This window comes from Panthera uncia, chromosome D4 (genome assembly GCF_023721935.1).
Source record: "Panthera uncia isolate 11264 chromosome D4, Puncia_PCG_1.0, whole genome shotgun sequence".
Taxonomy (NCBI): Eukaryota; Metazoa; Chordata; class Mammalia; order Carnivora; family Felidae; genus Panthera; species Panthera uncia.
Window position 1 is genome coordinate 4,175,467 of NC_064807.1, and position 19,652 is coordinate 4,195,118.

Sequence of the window (19,652 nt, forward strand, 5' to 3'; positions counted from 1 at the left end):
AAGGGGAAGGGGAAGGGGAAGGGGAAGGGGAAGGGGAAGGGGAAGGGAAAGGGAAAGGGAAAGGGAAAGGGAAAGGGAAAGGGAAAGGGAAGGAAAAGAAGGATACAAGATGTGGTAAGAACCAGTAGAAAGAAACCATAAGAAAATACCCATCCAAAAATGAGATCCACAATCTTCAAACACTGATTCTCATATCAAGACATGAAGCCAAGCATGACACTGTGAACTATAAAGAGGGACTTAATAATTTCTAAAAGAACCGAAAAGTATTTAAATGAAATAAAAAAGCCGCAATGTGTGCACCGAGTTAGGTACAGCTTAGGAAAAATCAGTGAGCCTGTGTGTGGTGACAGGACACCATTCAGAGAGGGGTGAGGAGGAACAGGCAGGTGGCCAGGTGGAAGAGGGTGCGTACGGGTGCAGTGAGAACGTCTGATACGTGCCTCCATGGCAGAAAATGTGGGAAACCAACACCCACCTTAATGAGGTTAAAAGAAAGCAGCAAATCTAACCAGAAGGAAAAAGGGTAATAAAAATGAGGGTGGAAGTTAATAAAACAGAAACAATACAGGGGATTACTAAGGCCCAAAAGAGATTTCTGAAACGCACCACAAAAACTGCTAAGGCTCTTCAGGGACCGACCAAAGAAAACAGAAAGAGGACACCAGTAAGCAAAGCCAGGAGAAAAGAGGACAATCACCGTTGACTCTTCAGATAATTAAGCAGTAAGAGAATGTTATGAATGACATTATACCAATGCATTTCAAAGTCTCGATGAAATGGATGAATTCCTAGGGAATTATTAATTTCCAAAAATAAAATTAAAAAATAGAAAACTTGTTTATGTGGTTATTTTCGCATATATACTTGCATATAATGTATGTATCAATGCACGTATACAAATATATATTCACGCAAGGGCCAAGAAAAGGTCTAAAAATATTAAAACAATTAAATATTAATGAAAATATTAAGTCAGGGAATTAGCAATAATAACCTGGGTGGACAGAAAGATAATGGAGGAAAGCTGCTTTAAAAAGTTCCAAATTTTCACATTAAACACACATTCAGATACTCCTCATGGAATTAAAAGCTAACAAACATACAAAAGCCAAAAAAGAATTGAAGTGATTTCCCTTTTTGGTCTTGCAAAATTCTAGAATATTCCAGGGTAATATTTTAAAGTGACAGAGCTTGGTTGATAAGCGCATTTCTTTGGCTATATTTAGCAAAACAGTATAGTTTCCACACGACCATCCAAAATCGTAACATGATTAACACCCAGTGAAAGTCAGCAAAGGCAGTAAAATCCCACAGACAAAAGGACAGAGATCCTAAGTTGCAAAGGGAAGTGCAGCTCTATTTGAAACTATGACACAATAGGCGGGGGATGTCAGCACTTCTGAGGAAAAACAACAGGCTCCTGGATACTGTCTCATTTTACTGTTTTCCATCATTCCTGGCCAAAGGATAAAGAAACTGGAAAGTGAGATCTGGAAGTTACCATTTGGAAAACTAAGTACATTCAACTAGAGCGAGCTGTCAGTCCTCCGCGTACCGTAATTTCGCACTTTCAATTTCTAGTTATTACATCAAACTGGGGGGGGGGGGGGAATGTAAACTACAGCTAGATTGCATCCAATTTAACAAAATTAACTCCTTATTTCAAAAATCTCCTTGGGGCGCCTGGGTGACTCAGTCGGTTGTGCGTCCGACTTCAGCTCAGGTCATGATCTCACAGTTCGTGAGTTTGAGCCCTGCATCGGGCTCTATGCTGACAGCTCAGAGCCTGGGGCCTGCTTTGAATACTGTGTCTCCCTTTCTCTCTGCTCCTCCCCCGTTCATACTCTATCTCTCTCTCTCTCCTTCAAAAATAAATTTTTTAAAAAACATTAAAAAAATTTTTTTTTAAATCTCCTTGACTTCAAACAAAGGAAAAAAGCATAATGAACACACACATTTCGGGTCAACCGGGCAGACTGACAAGTAATTCTGCAAACTTTAAAAATGTTCTTTACTAAACAATTCTTAACACACCTAAAATAAAAGTCAAGGGCACCTGAGTGGCTCAGTCAGTTAAATGTCCGACTTTGGCTCAGGTCATGATCTCACGCTTTGTGAGTTTGGGTCCCCGCGTGGGGCTCTGTGCTGCCAGCGCAGAGCCTGGAGCCTGCTTAGGATCCCCCCCCCCTTCTCTCTCTCTCTCTCTCTCTCTCTCTGCCCCTCTCTGCTCTCTCTCTCTCAAAAATAAGCATTTAAAATAAATAAGTAATTAAATAAAAGTCAAATAATCAGGGGACAGCAAAAATATATACTAAGTGCATAATCTTTCAAATTATATATGATAACTCATTGTGGCACTAATTATTTTCAAAATAAGCTTTATTTCAGATCAAGTAAAACACAAATTAAGTATCTGAAAAAGCTCTGAACTGTCAAATGATGGTAAATTACCAAACTCTAACAAAAAAAAATCAATCAATGGGGCACCTGGGTGGCTCAGTCTGTTGAGTGTTTGACTCTTGACTTCAGCTCAGGTCGTGATTTCAAGGTTGTGAGATCAAGCCCCACATCGGGCTCTGTGCTGAGCACGAAGCCTGCTTGGGATCCTCTCTTTTCCTCTCTTTCTGCCCCTCCCTGCTCATGCTCACGCGCGCTCTCTCTCTCTCTCTCTGTCTCTCACACACACACACACACACACACACGCCACAGAAATAAACATTTTTTAAAAAATCAATCACCTCTGGATTTTTTTGTAAGTATCAGATGCTTCTAAATCAAATGCAAAGCTTAAAAGGAACATATCTGGAATTTATGCATACCCGTTTGCATTCATTACTAAATCTCTCCATCTTAAAATGGGACGCTAGGGAGTTACAACTGGATTTATGTCTACCTTTACAGGTATTTATTTATACCTTTACAGAGCACAGGCCTTAGGGTAATGGGTTATGTAATTAACAAGAACAGAACAATTAAATGCATGAAGTGACAAATACAACACTTTAACTTCTCATAAAATGTTATTCATATTTAAAGGCCCTGCATCTGACCTCAGAGAGTATTATGAAGCCATGATAAATCAGCCACTATGCTTCACAGAAAGCTATATGCTACTTTTGAGAAAAAATTTCCTAAACACTATCATTGATAGTTGTTGTTTTTTTTTAAGAAATCAAGTTATGGGAAGCTTTTATCCATAACCAAGTTAAGTTCCAGATAACTAGTTTTCTCTAGACGGACCTACACCAAAAAGCCCAACAGTAAGATAGGGGGCCTTTCACAATTGTCCAAGGAATGGATCCCTTTCGTCCTTGTCAGCGACGCTGGCGACGGCTGTGCTGCAAAATGCAGTGTCGTTCGTTCTCTCCACTCACCCTCCCGGACAGGTCAGCAGCGCGTGATCGAGGCCTGTTTCGTGAAAGACTTTCTTCACCGGGCTTTCGGAACGCTGTTTTCTTCCTACCTCCCTACCCTGGCGGATCTCTCGGAGTCTCCTTTCTGGTTCTTTTTCATCCCGTGTTGACACATCACAGGGCCTCAGACGCTTCTCTCTGCAGTAACTCCGTCAGGGCCTCGCCCGGCATCAAGGCTTCATTCATGGAGCGCTCCCCAATTTACGCCGCATGCCTAGAACACGTGCCCCAACTGCAAAGTTCTATCTACCTGCCTGCTTGACCGCACCACTTGGAGGTCCACTAGGCACCAACGCTCAAGCTTCACACTGGGACTCCTGAATTACCCCTCCCACAGCCGTCGAGCAAAGGGGCAGCTCTCCTATTTGACAGAGTCAGTTCTATCACCCTCAGTCAGATCCTACGAGCAATGTGAACCGGGGGACGAGAGAAACCCAGGCCAGGGCGGGCATGATTCTTGGGATCCGGAATAGAGACCAACAGAAAGGGATTCTAGAGGACCCACTGTGGAGGAGACAGGAAGGTTCTCCTGTCTACACCAATGGACCCCAGTCACTTTCCCTTTCCAATCATGGACCCACCAGCCAGCTGCCAAGCAAGATACCAGGTATGCAGATGGAGAAAAACCCACTGTGTTCTCACAGTGGGAAGGGGCCACGGAAAGTACCGGATGGTTAAAGAAAGACTGGAATTCACATCTTCTGCCTCGACCTCAAGAGATTTCCAAACCGTATGCCTCCATAAACTGAGATCAAAACTATTCACAGAAGCTCACCACATATTGGTAACACATAAACTTGACTTTGTTGCAACAAAATTAACATCTTACGACAATGTCCTTGGGAAAATGTTAAGCTGAGCCGATGTTCTGACATCATCGAACATCATCATAAGAGCAAGTTTATACGATGAGATATAAGGTGCTTCCAGCTTAAGATTAAGATGGCAGAAAGATCACCCGGTTACCAAAACATTAAGGAGTCCTCTCGAGCACCCGGGGGCTCAGTCAGCTAAGCGTCCGCCTCTTGATTTCAGCTCAGGTCATGAGATCAAGCCCTGCGTCGGGCTCCGCACACTGAGCACAAAGCCTGCTTACGATTCCCGCCCTCTCCACCTGCTCGCGCGCTCTCTCTCACTCGCTCTCTCGGGGGAAAAATATTCTCTTGTACAAAATCAGCCGGGCTGGGGTGGGAAGAGTTTGGTTCTAGTAACAAGCCTCTGCCAAAGGGCAGCCAAGATAAAAATCTGGTACGAGTGCACTTCTACCATCCTATGATGGGTTCTTTTTTTCTTTTTAATTACTAGTGACTTATTTTGTAATGCGTTGAGTCAACGCTAAAACTCAGGTGTGCCTCAATTCTGAACTTCAAAAACATGCTAAGGAAAGTACAATAAATGAGAAGCACCACTTGAGAAGAAGTTCATCCCATGAAGTTTACATAAGTGTTTTCATACAGAATTCTGCTCTTCTGTTGTACAAAAATATCTTCTATGCATGTGACCTGAATTGACAGACTTTTCTGATAGAAAAGTGCATTTGAACAGTAGGCTTTCAATCACATGGAAAAAAGCTAATCAGAGAATTGGAAAACTTGCAAAATTAAACTATTTCCTTCTATAACACTTTATAGTATTATAAAGTCTTTAAAAGAGATGTTTGTTAAATGGATACATTTTCATTTATTTATGTCCCTTTTACCATAATTACCTAGATTTCAATGCAGATTCAGCTCTGCATTTACATAACTAAATTAAAGCTTTTGCAATTTTATTTCATCAGAAAAAAAGGATAAGAAAGCTGGAAATGCCTGGCATTTTAAACAATTACTATGGAGTACCATTTACAAAAAATCTGTATCACACCAGGTTCTGTAATTTAAAATTCTGGTGAAAACCTATTTTAAACACCTTTTTATCATCAGATGGCAATTCTTTGAGGCCTCAACTCGAGAAGTACATAGGCTTGCCCGCAGTTTCCACTTGAGAGAGAATTCCAAAACGTTTTCTAGCTCTTCACAAAATAGCACCTAATGGGACAAGACTGGCCACCAGGAGGGAATGAACACCTCTGCTCCCCACACTCCGTATCCCTAATTTGCACGGCAGGAGTCCCAACCGTGGCAGGAGCACTGTCACGAGTGAACACGGCCAGGAGGTGTAAGTTAAGGAACGGCAGCTTTTAGTAGATGCAAATAATCTCATGTCTGTGCATCTGTGATAACTTGCTCAGGCCTAAGATTTCAAAATAAGCCGTTACCGCTGTCAACCTTAGGCACCCCACACCTGAAAAGGGGAGGGGGCCTGGAACAATGTCTGAGAACTCGCCGTTTCTTTAGAACAAAACGTCTCAAAAAGAGCCATAAGACCTTTTTTTTTTTGTCTGAAAAGAGCAACAGAACTAAATTTGTTCTAGGATTTTGGAATTACTTTTTAAGAAGAGGCTTTCTAAGAAGCTAGGAACAGTCAAGTAAGGCCCTTAGTGACTCAGAATAAAATACAGAACTTCTTTCTGATCTCTAGTTTAATAACACAGAACAGCTTTCCCGTGAGTTCAGTACCTGTAAGTCAGTCCCTTACGGACTCTTTCATTAAAAACAAGCAGAGCACAGTAGTCAACAGTAGTCACCAGGGCCAGGAAGAAACTCCATGACCCTCGAGACCCCAGAGAAAGATCCCCCAGGGGTGGAAAATGCACACGTAACGGGGGCAGGAGGGCAAAGTGGTACGGGACAGCCACGAAACACACTGATCCGTATGGTTACTGATGACGCCACAGCGGCTGTGACAACCAGCTCACAAAATCCCTGGGATCTTAACCATCACCCAGAGTCTCTACAAACAGCCCCATGAGTGCAATGCAGGGTCCTCACCCACCGCATCCACTCACCTCCAGCAGACAAGACCACTCCTCCCATGGAAACAATCACCCCTGGAAACCCTGCTCCACAGAAAATCAGCTATGTCAGGGGACCTAGTGGAGAGGGGCCAGCCAGAAAGCTGGAGGCCTATGTGAGGAATCTGGTCCAAAACCAAGGTTGTCTGACATTCAAAGGGTCGTCTTCTTCTCCTTTCCCTTGAAAACCCTTAAAAGTGGGAGTTATTTTCTAAGAATCTGGAATTCTGGCCTCGCTTTATTAAAAATAAGAATCAAGGAGGGAAACGCAGAAAATTATTTGAGAAATACCATTAGAAATGTTTGCAGGATTCAAGATAGAGGAAGATTTTAAGAACTGTTTGATCTAATTTGGTAAATACAAAGAATGTATGAAGCATAATAATAAAAACTGCCTTAAAATCACCAAAGTAAGAACTAGATCAGCACTAACACCCTACTGGCCAGGTGTTCTCACCTACTCTTCAACCTGCCTTCCCAAACCCAGAGGTAATCACTACCATGAACTCTTATGTTTATCATTCTCATATTTGTACTGTGTGGGTATGTGATTTCAGTATACACACATTTCTAAACTACATGCTGTTTTCTACGCTTTTAGTTTCATAAAAAATAGATTATATTGTTCTAATTCATTGTTTCAAAGACTCATCCGTGTTGTTACACATGGAAGTGATTCATGTATGCTCAATGCTATCTACAGTACAACTGTACAAATATACCAAAACATTCATCCATTCTCCTACCCCTGAAATTTGGCTGTCTTCAGCTTTTTATTATTAACCATATGCTACTATAAACAGTCTTTTTCTTATATCCTGGTATAAGCTTCCCTAGGACATATATGCAAAATGCCTATAGACTAGTGTAGTTTCAAACTCCAACTAGTAATCCATTCATTGGGTCAAAATCAGGTATTTTTAAAAATAAAATAATATAATATCCAAATACAGTGCACAAAGGAAGGTGACTATTTCATGAACCTTTGATGCCCACCCTATGCGTTCACTGGGCTAAACTGTGTGTGCGTTTCTTACTATGGGTCTAGTAAAAACAGTGTTAAAGGCTTACCCTCTAGGTAAATGCCTCCTAAAAAAGTGAACTATCAAGTCTTATGGGAAGTGAATATTCAACTTTGTAAGACAATACCAAATTGTTTTCCTGAACACTCACATCACTTTGTACTCTCATTAGTGAGTAAATCTGCTCAGTGACCCACTTCCTCCCTAACTGTCTGTAAGGTCAGGCATAAGAATATATGGCTTATCTGACAGACGTGTGAAACATGATTCTCTGTTGTGTTGTCTTACAGACTCCCAGGCCGCATGCACGCGCTCATGTGCTGATTACACACACACACACACACACACACACACACACACACACACACACACATCCTTGGGCAGTTATATGTTTCAAGTATTTTTTCCCCCTTAACGCCTTTTCTACTTTCTTTACAGCACCTTTTAATGAACAAATTTTCTTAAGCTTAATAAGGTGGAATTTATACACCTTTCCTTTTATGGGCTGTATTATATGTTTGACAAATTTTTTCACTCCATCAAGATCATAAAAGTTCATCTTCCTCCATGCATGTAGTCGAGTCTTTGCCGTCCCCAGTGAACACCTGCTCTCTCCTGTGGCAGTTCCCCTATTTATCCATGGCCTTCTGTAGTCGCTCCGGGGTCCATTTGTCTATCCCAAAGCCAGAAACATGCCATCTTAATTTACAAATCTTTAAACAAGGTCTTGAGTGCTGATGAAGCAAGGACCCTCACTTTCTTCTTGAGGAATGTTGGGCTATTCTGGGGCCTCATTACGCTCATCAGGTTCCTCACAAAATTAATGCTAGGAATGTAAAGGTAATTACTTTGCATCCGTATATTGAATCACTTGTGAGAATCATCTTGGGGCGCCCGGGGTGGCTCGGTAGGTTAAGTGTCTAACTCTGGCTCAGGTCATGAATTCACGATTCACTAGTTTGAGCCCTGTGTCAGGCTCTGTGCTGACAGCCCAGAGCCCAGGGCCTGCTTCCGATTCTGTGTCTCCCTCTTTCTCTGACCCTCTCCCACTCACTCTCGTGCTCTCCTCTCTCTCTCAAAAATAAACATTAAAAAAACAATGGAATCATCTTCTTAATACTGAATCCTCCTATTCTAGGAGATAATGAGTCTCCATTTAATTTATTTAATGTCTTAGGATAAGTTTCATAATTTTTCCCTATGGCTTGTGTACATTGCTAAATCCATTTTTGTTCCTGTTGTAATAGTATATTTTCTTGACTGACGTTTCCTGGATGCTACTGCTGTAAAGAAGTGTAACTGATTATTTTTAAATATGGATCTTACATTTGGCTATCTTGAGACACTCATTATTCCTAATAATTTGTTGATCCTTTTAGATTTTCAGTGGAGACCATCATACACGTGAGACAGGCAGTGTTATCTTTCTTCTCTGTGTCACTCTTTTATTTCCATTTCCTGCCTTTCCACACAGGCCAGGATTTTCAGAACACTGTTGAACAAAGCTGGTGACAGTGGGTCTTTTGTCGTTTTCCTGGCTTTTGGAGACTACTTTTACTTTTTACTACTAAAAAACAGGCACCTTTCATCAAGCAAAGGAAGTTCCCTTCTATTTCTAGTCTGCCTTGACCTCCTTCTAAGAACAGACTTGACCTCTCTCAAATTCTTTTCATCAATCTGTTGAGGAAAAACATCATTTTATTTTAACTGGCTAACGTCACAAATGAAATTTAATATTTTCAAATGGGAACCTCCTCCCCCCCCTTGTATTCTTGGGAAAATCCAACTTGGTCTTTTTTTTTTTTTTTTTTTCTTTTTTTAACCTACTGATTTCATCCATGTTCCTGATACGCGAGACTGGCCCCTCTCCTTTCCTCTATTGTTTCTGTTTACATATGAAGGTCACGCTAATCAGAAATCGTGAGTTTAGGAATAAACTCTCGCTGTACTGTTGTGTGGAGGCGTCTGCATAAGACTGAAATGATCTGTTCCTTACAGGCTGGGGCAAACATCTGCAAGCAAATCATTTAACACGTAAAAGCTGGGCCTGGCACTTCCTCGGCGAAGAAACGTTCAACTACTACTCGGTCCTTACTGGACTACTCCAGAATGTGACTATTTCTTGAGACAGAAATTTCACATTTATTGACATAAAGATTCTCATAGTATTTTCTTATAAGCTTTATAATCTCTGCTATACCTGCAACCACAACCCTCCTCTCACCTGTAACACCTACTATTGAGTGTCCTTTGCCCCTTGCAGATTCTCCCTTCTAAAGCTGCAGTTCGATCCCCCTGATCTCAGATCCTCATTTCACTGCCTTCCTTCTACTCTGTTTGGACACAGAACTTTTTACGGTAATGCTCAGCTACTTATGGCCAGCGGTTTCCCCTTGCTAACATAGGCATTAAGGTTATGAATTCCCCCTCAAACTATTACTTTAATCAAATCTCAGAAATTTGGGCATACAGCAATTTTATATTCATTCAGTCTTAGTATTTTTTCCCATAATTCTTCCTTCTTTGAGTCATGAGTGACTTATCAGTCCTTTTTAAATTTACCAATATATGATTTTTAAATATCTATATTATGTGTATTTTTATTTCTAAGTTAACTGCATTTTGAACAGAGAACGTGGTCTCTATATATTAAACTTCTGAAATTTAACAGAGATTTTAGGGTCCAACACATGATCCATTCTTGTAAATGTTTCATATGTTGATGAGAAGCATGCATATTCTCCAATTTAGGGTTAAGAGTCTATTAAATCAACTTGATACATTGTTCAAATCTTTATTTTTATCTTCTGTCTATCTCATGATTAATTGGGACAGATGGGACTGAACTCATCCACAATGATGAAGGATTTGCCAATTTATCCTGTATATATCTAATATAATTTTATTTGTATATTTTTCATTCTTTTTTTTTCAGGAAGATGTAAGTTTAGTCTTATGAAAAACTTAACCTTAAACTTAACATGCTGTCTCTTACTAGTAATGGTTTTTGAAAAACGCTACAACAGATGTGGCTACTATTAATAATATACAGTTGAATTAAGTTTCTTAATCAAATCTGAACATCTATGTTTTTAACAAGTTTAGTCAACTGGCATCAATGGTAATTACTGGACTTATTTCATCATCTTAATTTGTCCTGAGGTTGTGCCTCTTCTATCCTCTTTACACTTTGTTAGGATTTGATGAACTTCGTTTCAGTTTTTGTTTTGTTTATTTTTCTTACTCCATTCTCCATCCTCCAACTCATTTGTAAGTCTTATGGCTCCATTCCTGCTCTCTGAATAATACTTCACACTGTCTAGCAAAGGATACAAAGACCTTAAAACCTTCAAATCTCCAAAATGCAAAAACCAAAAAGGCCTGAGCCAAACATGAAGGGAGTTGTCCAAATCAGAACTGCAAGTCAGTAGATTTCTTAAATATAAACAACAGTGGAAGACTACAATTAATTCCAAAAAACAGGAGAAATAAAGAAGAAAAAGCCATCTGAGATGGATGGATGGATGACCAGATGAATAAATGGAAAGAAGGAAGGGAGGGAGGAAGAGAAGGAAGGAAATCAGACCCAGTGACTGTTTTAGTAAAACCTGTAAGCTAATATGGTTTGTATACTTTTAAACAGCTGGGAAAAAAAAGAAACAAATTAAATATATTGTTTTATAACACACGGAAACTATACAAAATTTAAATTTCACAGTAAATATAATTTTACTGGAACAGAGAAACACATTTGTTTACATTTCGTCTGTGGCGGTTTCAGCACATGTAAAAGTTGAGTGCCTAGTACAAGGCAAGGATGTGTCTTCTCACTTGTTCTTTTCAACATCATGCTAAAAGTCCTTACAAATGTTATTAAACAAACAAACAAAAAAAAGGAAATAAAAGGTAATACAGATTGGGAAAGAAAACATAAAACTGTTTTTGCTTGCAAATGATATGACTGTCTACCATGCAGGAGATATGAAAGAATTAACAAAAAAATTCCCAAAACAAATACACGATTATACCAAGGTTGCAGGACACAGGGTAAACATACAAAAGTGAATCACTATTCCATATACCAACAATGAACAAGTGGAATTTGAAATTAAAAAACACAATACCACTTACACTAACATGCCCCAAAATAAAATACTTGTAGGTATAAACCCAACAAAATATGTGTAAGATCTCTGTGAGAAAAACTATAAAACTAATGTATGAAATCAAGTAACTAAATGGAGAGATAGTCCATGTTCATGGATATAAAGACTCAATACTGTGAAGATGTCAGTTTTCCCCAATTCAATGTACACATTCAATGCAATCCCAATCAAAATCCCCACATGTTATTTTGTGGCTATCAACAAACTGATTCTAAAGTTTATATGAAGAGGCAAAAGACCCAAAATAGCCAACACAATATTGAAGGAGAAAAACAAAGTTGTGGGACTGACACTACCCAATGTCTAGACTTACTATAAAGCTACAATAATCAAGACAATGCGGTTACTGGCAAAAGAACAGACAAATGGATCAAGGAACAGAACAGAAAGCCCAGACACAGCCACCCAAAAATTAACCAGTCTTCAATAAAGGGAAAAAGGCAATACATTGGAACACAGATAAATTTCCACAAATGGTGCTGAAATAGTAACATCTTCATGCAAAAGTAGGAATCTAGACAGACAGGCCTTACGCCCTTCACAAATGTTAGTGCAAAATGGATCACAGATCTAACTGTAAAGCACAAAATTATAAAATTCCTAGAAGATAACATAGGAGAAAAGCTAGATGACCTTGGGTATGGCCAACTACTTTTTAGGTATAACACCAAAGCACAATCCATGAAAGGAAAAATAAGATGGACTTTAATAAAGTGAAAAACTTAAGCTCTACAAAAAAATGTCAGGAGAAAAAGAATACAAAGTACAAGCTGGGTGAAAATATTTACAAAATATTCTGATATCTGATAAAGAACTATTATCTAACGTACAAAGAACTCTTAAACTAAGCTACAAGAAATACAAACAAAATAAGAAATACAAACTATGCATTTTTGTAAACAAAAATAAGAAATACAAACTGGGTGGCTCAGTCGGTTAAGCATGCGACTTCGGCTCAGGTCATGATCTCACGGTCACGGTTCCTGGGTTCGAGCCCCGCATCAGGCTCTATGCTGGCAGCTCGGGGCGTGGAGCCTGCTTGTGTATCTCCCTCTCTCTCTGCCCCTCCCTCCCTCTCTCTCTTTCTCTCTCTCCTCTCTCTCTCAGAAACAAACATTAAAAAAAGAAAGAAAGAAAAGAAAAGAAATACAAACAACTCAATCGGAAACTGGGCTAAAATCTTAACAGACACCTCACCATAGGTATACAGATAGGAAATAAGCATGTGAAAAGATGTTCCGCATCATATGTCATCACAGAAATACAAATTAAAACAACGAGATGACACTACAAACCTGTCAGAATGGCCAAAATATGGAACACTGATAACACCAAATGCTGACAAGGATACAGAGCAGCGGAAACTCTCAGCCACTGCCGCTGGGGACGCATCACAGCACACCCACTTGGGAAGAGAGTCAGGAAGGTTTTTATACAAAACTAAACACTCCTGCCATGGGATTCAGCATTTATGCTCCTTGGTATCTTCCTAGAAGACCTACGTCCACACAAAAACCGATACATAGATGTTTGCAGCAGCTTTATTCATAACTGTCAAAACTTGGAAGCAACCAAGCTGTCCTTCAGTAAGTAAATGGACAAATCAACTGTGGCCCATCCAGACAATGGAATACTGTTCGGCACTAGAAGCACATAAGATATCAAGGCATAAAAAAGGGAGAAAACTTTAATACGTCTTACTAAGTGAAAGAAGCCCGTTTCAAAAGGCTCCGTGCCGTAGGATTCCAACAATATGAGATTCTGGAAGTGCAAAACCAGGGAGACGGAAAAACAGGTTGTCAGAGAGGAGAGAGGAGAGAACACACTGAGCACAGAGAAGCGTTAGGCCGCCAGAAGTACTCTGTGTGACACCAGAATGCCGGATCCACGTCATGATGGATGCGTCCAAATCCCCAGACTGGACAACACCAGTGAACCCTCATATGAACTGTGAACTCTGGATGATTAGGACGTATCAGCAGAGGCTCATGAGCTGTCATGAATGTACCGTATCGGCGAGGGATGCTGACAACAGGGGAGGCCGTGGGTATGTGGTGGCAGGGAGTATGAGAGAAATCTCTGTACCTTCCCCTCGATTTTGATGTGAACCTAAAACTGCTCTAGAAAAACAGTCTCTGGGGGAAAAAAAAAAAAAGTTGAGCAGCTGTGAAAGAAACCATCATGGCTCTGCAAAACCTAAGATATTATCTGTACCTTTAAGTCTGCCTGCCCTGGTTTAATATATTAAATGAGTAGATTAGATCGAAACACTTAGCTTCCATCTGCCCCTCAAAATCTCATTAAGCCACCACAAAAGACAACTTAAAATGTCATGTCCAGTGTAATGTTCTAACAAGAACCATCACTCATAAATACTGGGGAACTCATGGGACAGAAAAATATAGACTGGATGAGAATCCAAAACGGAAATGCCACAGCTACAGTCAGTCGCTGAGAAGAAAATGCCACTGCAAAAACAGGAACCAGTCTTCATTTTAAAAGTCCCAGAAAAATTCTAATTTCAAAATTAATAAAATGGAAAGAGGCTTGGAAGAAACATCAAGGTGATATTCACAACTGGCCCAGCCTCAGCCACTCCTCCTAGCATACACATAAAGTTAAAGACAGGGTCAGCTTCCACCTCCAAGACCGTGCTCTCTGACCAACATGGAAACCAAGTCCATGGTCTGCCTCGGGAGACCTGGGATCTGACCACGAGGCCCAAGCTGGAGAGAGCAGCACAGGAGAGCCGCCGGTGACAGCAGCACGGGATGAAAAACAAACACACACAATACACAAATATATTCTAAAACTTAGCTCCAAAAACAAACAAACATCCAAGTAAACAATAACAAAACCACACAAGACCCCAGAAAGATATTACATGGTCAAGTTCCACTAACCTTTGAAATAACAGAGGACTTCCCTGTACAGCACAGAAAAGCTAAGGTCGTTCTGTGAAGTTCAACAACCTTGATATCAAACCAGAAAAGGATGACACACAAAAAAAGAAGCAGAAGATCAATCTCATTTATGATGATAGCAAAACATATAAAAATGGAACCCAGCAGTGTATATCAAAAACCACTATAACCACTAACCACAACGACCAGGTAGGGCTTATTCTAGTCATACAAGGCCAGTAGAGCATTATAAATTGTATTATTACATGATATATGAGATAAATTCTAATATATACCACTTAAAGGTGATCCTTACACAGCAGTTTTGAACTGTGCTGGTCCACTTATACATAGGTTCTTTTCAATAAATACAGTACAGTACCGTAAATGTATTTTCTCCTCCTTACGATTTCCTTAATAACATTTCATTTCCTCTAGCTTACTTTATTCTAAGAATATTATTATTACAGTAATATTAGGAATATTATTATTAAAGTATTACTACTTTGTTGTGAGAATATATATGTAACATACTGACTATGTGTTAATCGACTATGCTACCAGTAAGACTTCCGGTCAACAGTAAGCTACTGTAGCTAAGTTCTGAGGGAGTCAAAAGTCATACACAGATTTTCTACCATGTTGGGGTCAACATCCCTAATCCCCACATTGTTGAAGGGTCAGCTGTATCAGAAAAAAGCTTTTGACAAATTTTAACACCTATTCCTGATCAAAAGACAGCAACAAATTCCTAATACGATGAAATGGAAGGAAACTCCCTGAACTTGATAATTACTGGCAAAATATTAAAAGCATTCATCAAAGTCAAATAAAGATAAGGATGGGGGCGCCTGGGTGGCACAGTCGGTTAAGCGTCCGACTTCAGCCAGGTCACGATCTCGCGGTCCGTGAGTTCGAGCCCCGCGTCAGGCTCTGGGCTGATGGCTCGGAGCCTGGAGCCTGTTTCCGATTCTGTGTCTCCCTCTCTCTCCCCTCCCCCGTTCATGCTCTGTCTCTCTCTGTCCCAAAAATAAATTAAAAAATAAATAAATAAATAAATAAAATAAAAAAAATAAAGATAAGGATGAACACAGTCCAGCAACTGAATATTGTACCGCAGGGTTCAGCCAAGGTAAAAATACAGGGAAAATATGTAAGATTAAGAGGTTGGGAAAGTAAAGACAACAACAGCATTACTTACAGATAATGAACTTTCATCTGGAAAGCACAAAAAAATTAACTGGGAAATATTAACAGCCAGTAAAAGTAATCATCAAGCTGGTAGGATATAAAATAAGCACTTAAAATTTAGTAACTTTCCTACAGAACTACAATAACCAGACTTCAACAGAAATAAGAGAAAAAGTGCCATTCAAAGGAATAAATGGTATAAAATAGAAAGAATAAATTGGGGGGTTGGGGGTGGAGGAAGACACGAGACCAAGCAAAACCAAAGCAGAAAAAACTTTCTTGAAGGACACTAGAAAACCAAATGACCCCTACACAGACAAAATGAAACCCATACACATACATCATGGATGGAAAAATTCAATACCATAAAAATGTTAATTCTTTCTAAATAAGACTTAGAGAAATCCCAATCACAGTCCCATGACAGTATTTTTCCTCCTTGTTTTAAAAACTAATAATTCCAAATTCATTTGGAAGAATTGATGTGTAGCAATTACCAAAGAAACTCCTCAAGGAAAAAGGCAAAAGAAGAATGAAGAGAACTTAGTACCCTCTAGATATTAAAAGTTTTCCATTTAAATACTAGAATTGAATCAGGGGTGCACATTAGGAGACAACATCTGTAACACACTTAACAACAAAAGACTACTACAAAGTGGCTTTTAAATAAATAAGCATAGCTAATAATGCTACAGGAAAGAGGAGTATGGATGTGAAAAGGCATCTGCAGAAGGGAAGAAGCAGGTCTAATTTGAAAAGAAAGAACATCACACAAGCATCTGGGGAAAAGCAAATTAAAATGCTAAGATGTCCAAAAAAGTAATTAATTAAAACAAAATGAAATAAAATAAAATGCTAACATGCCTTTTTTTTTTTTTTTTTTTTTTAACCGTGGCAAACTTAAAAGTAGCAACATTAAATGCTGGCAAATTATGAGGAAACAAGTCCTGTCATATAATTGATGGGAATGTAAGTTATTACAATCTTTTTGGAATATAACGTGGTGAAAAGGATTAAAACTGTAAAAGAAACACATGATACTTAGAAGTGCAATCCCACGTTTGGGAATCTACCCTACAGATACATGTACTAACGCTCTCAAAGACTTAATACAAAGACATCCACTGCTTTGCTATAAATAACAAAAATGGAAAATAAAACCCCTACACATTAATAAAGTAATTTACGGTTTTGGATAACACAATGTTACGGACTACTACACCACAATATATTAGAAAGTGTTAATGATAAAGTTGATATGTACCGAGACACAAATATTACCCAGAAGTCTATAACTCTAAGAAAACGGTACGATCCTATTTATATAAACAACAAAACAACTCTGGATCAATAAGTGTGTGTCTATGCAATTATCTAGGAGATATTCTCTTTGTTTTCCAATAACTACCTTCCTATGCCACGTCATCATACATAGGAGGCATTTTTAATTACAAAATATTGTTCATTATTTGTCAAATCAAACATATTACATGCCGTTTTACAGCAACCGGCTACAGGCCCTGGTTATCTAATCACGTAAGTATTTTGGCCAAAGTGTACACATAAAGACAATGTGCGGCTTTCTAAATGTGACATTTGAGGTCATCTGCAGCATGCCAAAAGGAGCGTAGTTGAGCTTACCGATCTCATTAATCACCGCTCTTATTTTGGAGACAAAAGGACCGACTTCACTGGGATTCATCTTGACTCTCTCCTTAAGGTCGGCACCTGCAAAAAGTGTTGTATTTACAAATACAATCGAGTTATACACAAAGTTTCAAGGCAATGAATCAAAAACTTACTTAAGATTCATCTGTAACTTGAATATCAACTTAGAGACCAGCATGAGGAGGAATAAAATGCCCGTTCACACATCTACCATGTGCTTCAAGCAGTGGTTCTCACACTCCACGGTCTCAGGGCCCCACGCTCTGAGAAGAGACCTACTTTAGATGATATCTACCAATAGTTACTCTATCAGAAACTAAAACTATGAAGTGTCCTAAATATTTATCCACTCATTGAAGAATACAAATAAACCCATTCATATTGACATAAATGACTACAGACTGGGGCACTCCCTCCGCTCTTACAAAGACTCTGGCAGTTTTCACCCTCCCCTTGCCTCTGCCCCATCAGGGTAAACGTCAACCCTGTGAAAAGGGCTAATCACTGTAAAAATCAGTCTGACTTCATGGATCCCCGCCCTGGTGACCGCAGATCATGTTTCAGAATCACTGGCATGAACGTAGGAGCAAACTGACAATTTCATAATTATGAGCTTATCACAGAATCATACATTTGGAACAGAAAAAAATAAATGCGTAAGGGATCCCTTACTCTGAGGCTCAACAAAGGCATTCTTCCTAATGATGTTAAACCATACGAGAAAAGGAAGGCCCCCATTTAAATGAACAAATACAAAACAAAGTAGAATTACAGCACAGAAGGTTTACACTCAGCGACTGACTCTCTTATACATCCATTATAAAGTAATCGTGACTGGATGTAGCACCAGTTCCCAGCCCAGGCTGGACATTCTGAGCCCATACACTTCCTGTGGGAGTGTGAACTACCATGCACACAGCACATGCCCCACAATCCATCGGTTCTAGAAAACCTCAAACACATGCCCAAGGAAAGAAGTACAGCAGCACCATTCAGTGCAACATGTATAAAACAGCAAAAAAATTGGAATTAATCTCAATATCCATCCGCAGGATCTCTAATAAAAGATGTATTTCTGTAACAGAATAATACATGTTCGGCATGAAAACCAAGAAATCAGAGCATGAATATGGATGAATCTGGATGTTGAAGAACATATAATTATGCAATTAATATAGAACATTAACATATATTATATTTATATATTTAACGATATAAATTATTATATATTTACAGAAAGACACAGGATAACCATTTGCGCAACTTTTTTTTTTTTAATTTCTTAACGTTTATTTATTATTGAGAGACAGTGAGAGACAGAGCATGAGCACGGGAGGGACAGAGAGAAGGGGAGACACAGAATCCAAAGCAGCTCCAGGCTCCGGGCTGCCAGCACAGAGCCCGATGCGGGGCTCGAACTCACAAACGCGAGATCATGACCTGAGCCGAAGTCGGACGCTTAACCGACTGAGCCTCCCAGGCACCCCTGCATAACTCTTTTTAAAAGAATTGCTATTTAGGGGGGCGGCTGGCTAGCTCCGTTGGTGGAGCATGAGACTCTTGACCTCGGGGCCGTGAGTTCAAGCCCCACGTTGGGCATACAGCTTACTTACGTACACATATACGTACACGAGTTAAAAACTAGTAAAGAATGCTACTTCGGGACATAAAATATGCATGGGAATGATAAATACCAAATTTGGTTGGTGGGGACCTCTGCAGGGAGGGAGACGGAGGTGACTAGCAAAGGTCACAGAAGACTCCAATCTTGTTTGTAACACTGTATGGTCTACGTTTGGTGGTGAGTATTCAGGGTCAGCCTTTAAACATTTCTGTATGCCTGATACACGTGTTCATAATTGACTTTTTCCAGGAAAAATTAACATTTAGCATCAAAGAAAAATGTTTGCAGGGGCAAAACTCTAGACCAGTAGGATGTATTTGTCGGAAGAAAAAACCGTTCGGACTCACTGCCGTTTAGCCCTGAGAACATAATTTACACGTTGCTCAGTGCCGGCTGGCTACTCCACATCGGCTAAGAAAAGCGGCCGAACCCAGTGCCGTGTCGGGGAGCGGAGCAGATGAGAGAAGGGCCGAGGCAGCGGAGAGGAGGGCGCTGATGGGGCACACAGGGGCTCTGCGTGAGGCGGTCCTGAAGGAGCCCCGGGGAACCGCATCGCGGGATCCACCAGATCCTCCAACGTCAGTGTGGGCTACGCCACGAGGGGGCCCTCCGGCACACCGGCCCGCGCGGCAGTGGGGGCTCTCAGCGGCACCCACGCTTTGAAATTCACACCCAGCTCTCCGAGCCTGGGTGCGGAGGCCATGCCAGGAGCCAAGGGGACCTCGGCCAAGGGGAGCCAAGGGGACCTCCTCCGCACCCGAGGAGCCCA

At 40.1% G+C, this 19,652-nt stretch overlaps 1 protein-coding gene across 12 annotated transcripts in view; it reads right to left on the reverse strand.

Moving 5' to 3' along the window:
• Positions 1-19,652, reverse strand: part of AUH (AU RNA binding methylglutaconyl-CoA hydratase) — a 454,909-nt gene that overhangs the window by 400,816 nt on the left and 34,441 nt on the right. For 10 of the 12 annotated variants that reach the window (XR_007458347.1, XR_007458348.1, XM_049632807.1 and 7 more), the window contains one exon: positions 17,233-17,319. The exons of the other annotated variants lie outside the window; for them this stretch is intronic. Coding sequence is in view for 8 of the 10 variants with exons in the window: in XM_049632807.1 (XP_049488764.1) it covers positions 17,233-17,319 (87 nt within the window). In the remaining 2 variants the exon portion in view is untranslated. The remainder of the gene's footprint in view (positions 1-17,232; positions 17,320-19,652) is intronic. 12 annotated transcript variants of the gene reach the window in all.